The sequence below is a fragment of the Dipteris shenzhenensis genome, chromosome 3 (assembly GCF_047967505.1).
Source record: "Dipteris shenzhenensis isolate YYH24624 ecotype China chromosome 3, Dip_SZ_1.0, whole genome shotgun sequence".
Taxonomy (NCBI): Eukaryota; Viridiplantae; Streptophyta; class Polypodiopsida; order Gleicheniales; family Dipteridaceae; genus Dipteris; species Dipteris shenzhenensis.
The window spans coordinates 56,340,716-56,350,241 of record NC_141598.1 but is presented as its reverse complement, the minus strand read 5'-3'; the positions used below and the strand labels follow the sequence as shown (position 1 = coordinate 56,350,241).

The 9,526-nt window shown below is 41.2% G+C and overlaps 1 protein-coding gene across 1 annotated transcript; it reads left to right on the top strand.

Annotated features, from left to right (window-relative positions):
- Positions 1-1,255: 1,255 nt before the first annotated feature.
- On the top strand, positions 1,256-8,181 carry LOC147904038 (Aldolase-type TIM barrel family protein). Its single transcript, XM_087370160.1, has 6 exons — positions 1,256-1,666; positions 1,762-1,974; positions 2,076-2,171; positions 2,682-2,827; positions 2,914-3,142; positions 7,764-8,181. The coding sequence occupies exons 1-6, from the start codon at positions 1,532-1,534 to the stop codon at positions 7,992-7,994; spliced, it is 1,050 nt and encodes a 349-aa protein (XP_087226286.1). The 5' UTR covers positions 1,256-1,531; the 3' UTR covers positions 7,995-8,181.
- The last annotated feature ends 1,345 nt before the right edge of the window (positions 8,182-9,526 follow it).

Here is a 9,526-nt window from a genome sequence, read left to right as displayed (position 1 = left end):
TGAAAGTTTGATAGTCAATGTCAACTAGTGAAGTTAGTGATTGCCATCAAGACTTGCATTTTTTACTTTACGTCTCCTTCAAGTAAAGAAGCTACCACTATAAGATTTTTAGTAAGATTTTATTTAAATCCATAAGAATCCATCAATATCATTATTCATTCCATGATTATAAATGGGTTATAGGTTAAATATAGGATTGTGTTAGACTTCTATTGGAAGCAACACTAGCAAATCGCTTAAGCAAATTGTTCAATACTCAACAAAGAGCACAATTGGTAAGGTCTTGGGTAAGAATCCATCAATGAGTTCAACCCCCCCTTATGGCTCTCACCTGATTCCTCTGTTAGTGTGCTCATCAATACTTCCCATCTATGTATTCTAAAGGCACTTAATATCAACAAATTATTCCATGCATATAACTTAAAGAGAAAATGCCTTTTAATTTTCATTTAAGAAATTCAATAGATTTTTTAGGTGAAAAGGTGGAGTATCCTAATTAAGATAAGGTCAAAGAGACACAAGGCTACATGAAGATTTTGTATATATAAAAGTATAAATTCTCACCCTCATAAATAAGAGGGGAAGGGACCCCGATTCTCATAGATAGAGGGACTTCCTGATTACCCTCCCCTTGCCTTTCCACCCTCCCCTCCTACCTTTTCCACTACTTAATTAAAAGTGAAGAGTGTGCATGGTTGTATGAGAGTGATACCCCTTTGTGTGTGCAAGGGACAAGTGACCTTTGGAAGTGGATAAGGTCATGGTAGGTGTTGGACTTGCCATCATAGGTGACATCGTTGTTTTCCGCAATTCACATGTTTGATGTTTCTTATTTTAACAAAAATCCTGATTGAAAAAAGCTTTATGAAAATACTTGGGATTGCTATCATGGAGTGTGAGTCTGATTTGCAACATAGAAAATTTGCAGAATCAAGAGGGCATACAATGTAGTCATAGTGTGTAGTGGGGTCCACTCAAGAACCCACACACTTATAAGAGACCGTCCTTGTGGAACGTGGGATTGAGTATACAAATATTTATTTGTTGGCAACTCAATCACATGACTAGTTTATATCCTATGCATCCACATCTATGTTCGGTTGAGGAGAGAAGCACATGAAGTTTTGGTAACTCAATCACATGAATTGTTTATATCCTATGGATCCACATGTATGTTTTTTTTAATTGGTAACTCAGTCATGGATCCACATCTATGTTCTGTTGAGGAGAGAAACACATGAATTTTCTGTATTGGCAAGGTGAAGTGGAGAGCTGTGAGAGAATCCAAGCCTAAGTTGAACTCTCAGCTCGGAAGAAGTTCAAAGCAAAGTAGGAAACTCTCCCGACCGTGAGTCCTCAGCAGCGTTCAACTATAAAAACTATGAATTGGGTGCAATATTTCAATAACGTACTGTGTTTCTGTGATTGGCACTTGGTTGATGACTTTGGAAGTTTGCAAATTTATAGACAGTGTCGCACTAGCGTTTGTGTTCGCGACCCTTCATCAAAAGCAGAGTAGAGATTTCTTTCGATGGGCTGGGGTAGCGTCCTTGGCTTTGAGTGTGGAGTTGTGCAGGCTCCCCTCGGGCCAGACATCTCTGGACCTCCCCTCGTAGCAGCGGTTGCTAATGCCGGTGGCCTCGGACTTTTGCGAGCTCCTGACCAGGTTGGATTGCTTTGGGCTTTCTTTGGGTGATTGTTTTTATCTTACAGAAATTCCATTTCAATGCCTTACCTCAGTCTCCTTTTGCACGGCTGTAGGATCGCCCAGACATTGTAAAGGAGTTGATTCATCAGACCAGAAAGCTCACAAGCAAGCCATTTGGAGTCGGCGTGGTTCTAGCTTTTGCTCACGAGCAAAACGTTTTGGCTCTTTTGGAGGAGAAGGTCGCGGTGTTGCACGTTTCCTGGGGCGATTATCCAAAGGAACTAGTCGATCAAGCGCATGCTGCAGGTGTAAAAGTTGTACACCAGGTGCAAGTCTAAAATACTCTCCTACTAAAGCACCAAAGACCGGCTTATGAAGGACTGCAGTTCCGTCTTATCATCAAGCATCGGTTGTGATTCGATGACAGGTAGGTAGCGTTAAGGAAGCAGAGAAAGCGGCAGCTGCTGGTGTCGATGCAGTGATAGTCCAGGGAGTTGAAGCAGGAGGACACGTTATTGGGCAGGTAATAGGATAGTTGTTTGGAGGAGTATCTTTTATTGTAACTATATTTTTGCGGTATCGAGGCTGTTCAGGGCATTTTTAAACGAAATTGTCTTTAAGAACCGATTGCTAAATCTCCTATTGGCTCTCACCATATTCCTCCAGTGGTTTGGTCAGCAATACTCCTATTTAAGGGTCCTTAATCTCAAGAGATTATTCCATACGTACAGCTTTACCCAAGGAGCAAACTTTAAAATGCGAGTGAACAATGGCTAGTTCTGCTATGCATGCTAGGCTTTATCGTTTTCAGCTTGCATGAGATTCAAATTGCATGATTTGTTTTGTTTTCAGAGGATCAGTTTGAATCCATCTAGATATATACTGTTATTATCTCAAGATGGCGACTTGTCCACGTTGGCCGCCGTTGATGTACATTGCTTTAGAAAGGATAGAACTTGAGTCTGCTGGCTCTCCCACCATGTGGCCTTTTCTTCTGTATTTAAAACTGAGGAGTGAATCTCTTTCTTGGCAGTTGGGACTTATGACACTCCTTCCAATGGTTGTGGAGGCTTTAAAATGTACACAAATTCCAGTTATAGCTGCTGGTGGCATCACGGATGCACGTGGCTATGTTGCTGCACTAGCCCTTGGGGCACAGGGTGTCTGTCTTGGAACACGGTGACCATTGCTGCTGAATTTTGGTAAATTTGTTTTGTGACACACTATTTTTCTCCAGCAATTGATATCTTGACGTCTTTCTCCAGGTTTATTGCTTCACAGGAAGCGAATGCACATCCATTATACAAGCAAATGGTAGTCGAAGCGTCAATTGGTGATACAGATTACACTTTCCTTTTTGGGCGTGGAAGGTGGCCTGGAGCTGCTCAGAGAGTGATTAAGACCAAATTTTATCTGAAGTGGAAGGATCAGCTTCGGGAAGATGAAAATGAGTTGCAGCAACCAGCAATCGGTCATTCTGTGATTTATGGCCAGGTTTGTCATTAGTTAATATGAAAAAGTTATTTGTTAGAAAAAAGAGGTGGAGGTTGCTTGCTACAACCAACACTCCCCGCAGCTAAAATGGGAAATGATAGGCTTCTTACCATATTAGGCTTCATGTGGGGTCTTATCCTCAACTGCCTTGTCTTTGTCGTGTTCAGGATGTGTGTTGCTGCATGAACCGTGTCACCCCAATAGGAAGGTTCTTTCCCCTCAGCTATACTTAGCCCCATGTCCACTATCACATGGTCCTTTCTTTCGTTTTGCTGGGGTGTGTGAGCTATGGTGAGCTATCTGTTGATCCCACTCTTCTTACAGCAAGCATCAAATGCTTCTGAGGTGAACTCTCCCCCTCTGTCGGTGCAGAACATCTTTACTTCTTGTCCCGACTCCTTTTCTACCTGGGCCCTTCATTCCTTCAACTTGTCAAAGATTGGAATTCTTAGCCAGGTAGTAAACCCCAAACCATATGGCTAAAACATCAATGAAAGGTAAGGAATAGCATGAGATGCAAATGATTGAGTTGACAATGGTGGAATGAAGCAACTCCAGCGGAGCCTTGGCCCTGGATGTGGCCTTAGACTCTTCCACTTCTACTATCTCTGACAAGGTACCATAGTTGACATGCTTGAATCTCTCATGCCATAGATTGGAGCTGTCTGTGTTTCCATGAACCATCAATACGCAGATCTGATATAGACCATCTTTTTCGACTCTTCGTGGCAAGATCTCTCCAGGCTCCTTTGATTTGTCCAACATCTCCTGATCATGAAACTCCACTTTCATCTTGTTGTTCCTAGTCATCTGACTCACAGAAAAGAAAGTTCTTACAAAGATCAGACACGCAGAGTACGTTAGAGATTACCTTCTTCCTGAGTCAATGATGAAAGGAATACTTCCTATTTCCTTAACAGGACACATGCGATTATCTCCCATAGTCACATTTGAATTCGGATGTGCAGGTTCCATTGCTTTGTGCCAGCTTTTCCTGTTTGACATCTAACGAGATGCTCCACTGTTAGCATACCAGCCTTCTTCGTTTTTAGTCAATGCATGTGCGGAACAAGGCTCAATGACTATAAACAACTCTCCTGTTGTCACATTGGCTGATTCAGGCTTCGTCTCTTCATTGGGCTTGCCTTCCCTCTTCCTCTTTTGATCTACTTTCTTCTTCTTGCAAAGTGTCCAGGCTTTTCACAGTAGAAAGACTTCTTCTTTTTGTCTCCACCATCATCACATTGGAATCCTCTTTGAACTTTACCTTGCCGTGATTGCTCGTCTTTTCCTTTGTCATAAGGGCCTCGTCATTGTTGTTCTAGTACAGTTTCTCCCGGGCTTCCTCATGCAGCAACAAGGGCCCAAGCTCTTCGAATGTAAAAGGCTTGGTCCTCTCTCCAGTTGTGACAGTCATTACAAAGCCTTTGAAACTCCTTGGAAGCATCCCAAGAACCAGCATTGCTAGTTGGCTTGAGTCCTACTTATTGCTAGGCACCGTCACCTTTGTAAGGTGGTTGTGTATTTGGACCCCTCCCTCCATTCTTATCATGAACATTTGATTTTGGAGGGATAGGAGCCTTCATCATGGCTGAGTCTGCCCTTCACCTCCGGAGTGCCGACAGAAACTCAGTACGAAGACTTTGTATAAATGGATGCTCAAGTATGTGTGGGTGTGTGGATTTGTATGTGAGAGCATATTTTTATACTATGGTCTACACCCACTGTTGGGCGCTGATGACGTCAGTGGGGATGTCATAGTAGCTAGTCTCTGCTATGCATGATGGAGTTTATGGTTTTCAACCTTGTGAGTGACTATCATGAGATTGAAACTGCACTATGTTGTGTTTTTAGAGGATGAGTTTGGGAATGTTCCTGGATTCATCTAGGCATATAGGATCCTTGATGAGTCGTTTGTCTCATAAAGATCTTTCAGAATGGCACACCTCATTGGACTTTTGAATGTGTGGTTTGACAGAATCCACTGTAGTCCCTATGATCATTGTCATGGGCATCTACAGCCCATGACAATGATCTTTCAGAATGGCACACTTCATTTTACTTATCCACATTTTGAATGTGTGGTTTGACAGAATCCGCTATAGTCCCTATGATCATTGTCATGGGCATCTACAGCCCATGGCCCTATTGTAAAACTTTGCTTCTAGGCATCTTTTACATCTTCATAGATCAAGGTATCAGATGGTTGTAAAGACTCCCTAATCGGCTTGTGGCTATTCCAGGGTTTTTGTAGGCAGTGAGCAAGAACCCTGTGAAGCAGCCCTCGAGAGGCTGGCCTGGTTTTTCCTTTAATTTTTATCAGAAGTTTCTTTTTTGCAAAAGAAGAAAGGAAAAAGCATCTTCTTGTCTCATGAGTGCTTGCAGAATTATAGCCCAAGCTTGTTGAAATGCCTGTAACGGTTTCACCACATTGGATCCCAAAGTATGCTTCTTTTTCTGCAATCTTCCATGGTGGGCAGTAGCCATACAGGAGCTGGGCTACTACAAATGCAAGAAATTGACCTATGTTTTTGGTGGAGTGCAAACATTTCAAGCAGCTCACATGAAACACCTTGTTTCTCGAACCAGCTCTTTGAAAAGGACCTTAAGTTTTAAAAAGCATGCACAATTTTTGAATCAGGTCAATGCCTAGATGTAATGTCAAGGGTTTTCTAGCAGCCCATGAAATGAACTTTGACAAGAAAATGTGGTCAGCAGTAGGTTGATCTCTTCCAAATCCAGCTTTTGTCCTTGTGCTTGGTGACCCTACTCTGCTTTTATTTTGATTAAATGTTTTAAAAAAGCACCTTAAAAGCTTGGCCAGATTTTGCATTCATGAGATCATGGACTTTTGTATTGAAGAAAAAATTTTTAAAGAGATTGGAAGAGAAATTGAAGGTATAGGTTCTTTAAAAACATAGGCAGGGATGGTGGCAGAATGTCAAACACATATGCACTTGCCATCCTACCTTGCCACTTTCAAATGCTGAATGCATCTTTTTGTGTGTCCTTTGGATTGCGGCCCATCTTGGAGACTCTAAATAAAGTGGACCAATATTGGCCCTGGGTCACAGAGAGTACCAGCATTGTCTGTTCCAATACTAGTGTGCCCTTTCAGGGAGGAAATTTTTCTTCAGTTCTGTAGAGGAGATCCAGCAGTCAGATCTCTGCTCAGCTGAGAGCTGAGAGCCTTTCTTCATATCAAACCATGCCATGATATTGGAAGCTACCTTGTATTATATGTCTCGTCATAACACCTGAGGATGGAGAAAGGCTTAGACTGTAGGAGTTAAAGGGAAAGAGTAGCAGTGGGACAGGTCGGAAGTATTGCTTGTTAATGTGAGAAGATAAGAAACGGATGCTACAATGAGAAAGAGGGCAACATAGTATTGATTGCCATGTAGATAGGTACAGGTCACATGCAAATAATAAGGGCCAACAAAACAAATAATTTGGAAGTTACTCAGTGAGGTTTTCTTTCTGAAAACAGTGGGCTGACTTCTGTAAATCTAAACTGAATCTCCCAAGATTAGAGTTCCCATGCTTAAAGGCTTCCTCAAATGCACTAGTATGCCAGTTTAGTGGCCATATCATCCAGAGAAGTACCATCTTGCAAGCCTATGGCATCAACATTGAGAGACTTTGTCTCAATCTCTATTATTATCATGGCAGAGGGCTATAAATCTTTCTGGCATAAACAATTCAAATTCTCATGTTCTTGATTTCAGTTTATTGTCTTCTGCCCCAAAGGCCCGAAATGTCTATGAGACCAAGAAACTGAAATCAACATGAGACATTTGGTTCATAGGAAAACTAGAAGTGTCTATCAGTGTCATGAAACTACTGATAAAACGAGGAGGAACAAGAAAAACTGTGCTCCAAGAATAGTTCCTGTTGTCTTATGACCGTGTGTCATGTATCATGTGTTGGTCATGAGTAGTTTAAGCTCCGCGTGGGCCCGACTGGGTCCCTCCGAGAGTCCTGGTGGCTGTGGAACATATCCAAGATCTGCTACTGATGTCTGTCAAACATGAAAAGGTAGCAACCCTGGATCTCATCAGTGCATGTTCCTGTCTCCAACTCCTGCATGTGACATAGTGTCAGAGCCTGAAGTCTTGCTGTATTCATGCAACCATAATCTTGCATCCTGCTGCTAGTTTGAATTGACGTGATGAGACATGGAGCTACGAAGACTTTGTATAAATTGATGCTCAAGTATGTGTGGGTGTGTGGATTTGTATGTGTGAGAGCATATTTTTATACTATGGTCTACACCCACTGTTGGGCTCTGATGACGTCAGTGGGGATGTCATAGTAGCTAGTCCCTGCTATGCATGATGGAGTTTATGGTTTTCAACCTTGTGAGTGACTATCATGAGATTGAAACTGCACTATGTTGTGTTTTTAGAGGATGTGTTTGGGAATGTTCCTGGATTTATCTAGGTATATGGAGCTGTCCCATGGTGATTCGGACTGCATGTGAGGGCTAAATCTGTAAGCACTGTGGGGCTTAAATGAAACCATCGTCCATAGAGAGAGAGAGAGAGAGAGATGCAAACTTTGTTTATACTAGTGTTTTCTTACACTAAATGTTTTGGTACTTGCACTGATCTTTTTTTAGGAGAAAGTGATTCCACGTTTCTCAGGCATTGCTCCAAACAGCACAGCGACAGGTGAAATTGACAGCATGGCTATCTATGCTGGCGAAGGAGTTGGATTGATCAAGGATATTCTGCCTGCTGCTGAAGTGGTCAGGGGACTTGTGGAAGGTGCACAGCACATTATAGAGCAGCGCTTAATTGGCATTATCCATACCCCATTGAACAAACTAGGCATACAGACTATGGTGTAACAATGGAATAGGTTCCATAACCTCTTTACTAGTTATGGTATGGACATAAAAGGTTTTTGTCCTATAGTTTGATTCACATAGGCTGTAAAAATGACCTTGTTTGTATCTTATCGATATGAAGCCATGTATATGAAAATGTGTTGGATCAAAGGTAACTGAACGTTCTGTAAGGTATAATGTTACCCTCTGGCTGTTTATAGACATGATGAAAATGTCGAACTCTTTTATTCCAAGATGATTTTTGAAGTCAAGAACTAGTGAAAAGGGTGTCGACAACATGGGAAACAAGGTTATCCTAAAGTCAGTTGATGTCAAGACAAGAAGACCTCAAAAATCATCTTGGAATAAAAGAGTTCTTGGAGGGAAGACCATAGAAACCAATGCATGTAATTATTTGTCAAGCTTCGAAGGAGATTTGATTTGAGAGGAAAAAAGTTGGGAGGACAGTAAGTATGAGAAGATGAAGCGTGGTTTCCTCGTTGTGCTGGGCAGAGGGTTCTCCTCCAAATGCTAAAGAAATATTAAATATTTAGGATTTAGGAAAAGTCTTCATCTTATGATCCAAAAAAAGTGTGAAGCTTGGAGTGTAGCCTATGCACCAAGGCAAAACGATATGCATGCTTTCTATAAAACCTATGGGTTCATTTCTTTTAGTGAAGTGGAATCAGAGCGGCAAGAGTAAGTTGTTTGTTTACTTCTTACATTTGAGTGGAATATGGGTTGATAAAGCTGTTCCAATGTTTATAAATGCTGATGGACATCTCCAAAGATCTTAAGTCAATGTTGATTACATGCATAAGTTAGATGGATAGGCAATAATTAGATTATCATCCAGCGTATGTAAATTAGTTCCACATAAAGATTTTACTATTTTTTGTTTGGGCTATGTACATTTCTTATCCAACTAATGCATGACTAGATTCCAAAAGTGTATAGAAGTTGTTGATAAGTGTGATATGTGACTTTATAAGAGGACACTGTGGCCAAAATTATATTTTGGCAAAACTTAGACCACAAGATGGTAGGCCATGGATATGAGCTATGCATGTTTTTGCCTTAATTGTTGATGAGGATTGTAGAAGTGGGTTGTGTTGAGAGAGAATAAAATGGAGGGAAATGTATATAACTTAGATGGTAGATAATGTTTATGTTTGTTTCATTAGAAGCAAACCTTATACCAATGCCAATGAAGTATCTTATTGGCCCTTATCAGTTTAGGCATAGACACCTATGTGAGAAATCGTAGACTTGAAATACAAAGAATTGTCTTATTGGCCCTTGTCCCTCTTAGGCATAGGAGCGAATGTGAGAAATTGTGGACTTGAAAGACTTACCCAAATTGGACATACATGTTCTAGTTGGGTAAGTGACAAAGTAGTAGATCAAAATATCCTATATATGGATACTTAGTTGAGTGGTGGCATCATTGAGCGAGTGATTGGATAGGACTTCATGACACAAATGAGATATATAAAGCTTTTGCATGGGCTATTGGTAATTAGCCTGAAAGTTTTTGTTGTCCAATTAGTGAG

What these genes read in the sequence shown, in the direction of transcription:
- LOC147904038 (XM_087370160.1), top strand. Translation starts at nt 1,532, where the DNA reads ATGGGCTGGGGTAGCGTCCTTGGCTTTGAGTGTGGAGTTGTGCAGGCT. An exon ending in TTTTGCGAGCTCCTGACCAG is followed by an intron (nt 1,667 to 1,761) that starts GTTGGATTGCTT and finishes GCACGGCTGTAG; the next exon opens with GATCGCCCAGACATTGTAAA. An exon ending in GTGTAAAAGTTGTACACCAG is followed by an intron (nt 1,975 to 2,075) that starts GTGCAAGTCTAA and finishes ATTCGATGACAG; the next exon opens with GTAGGTAGCGTTAAGGAAGC.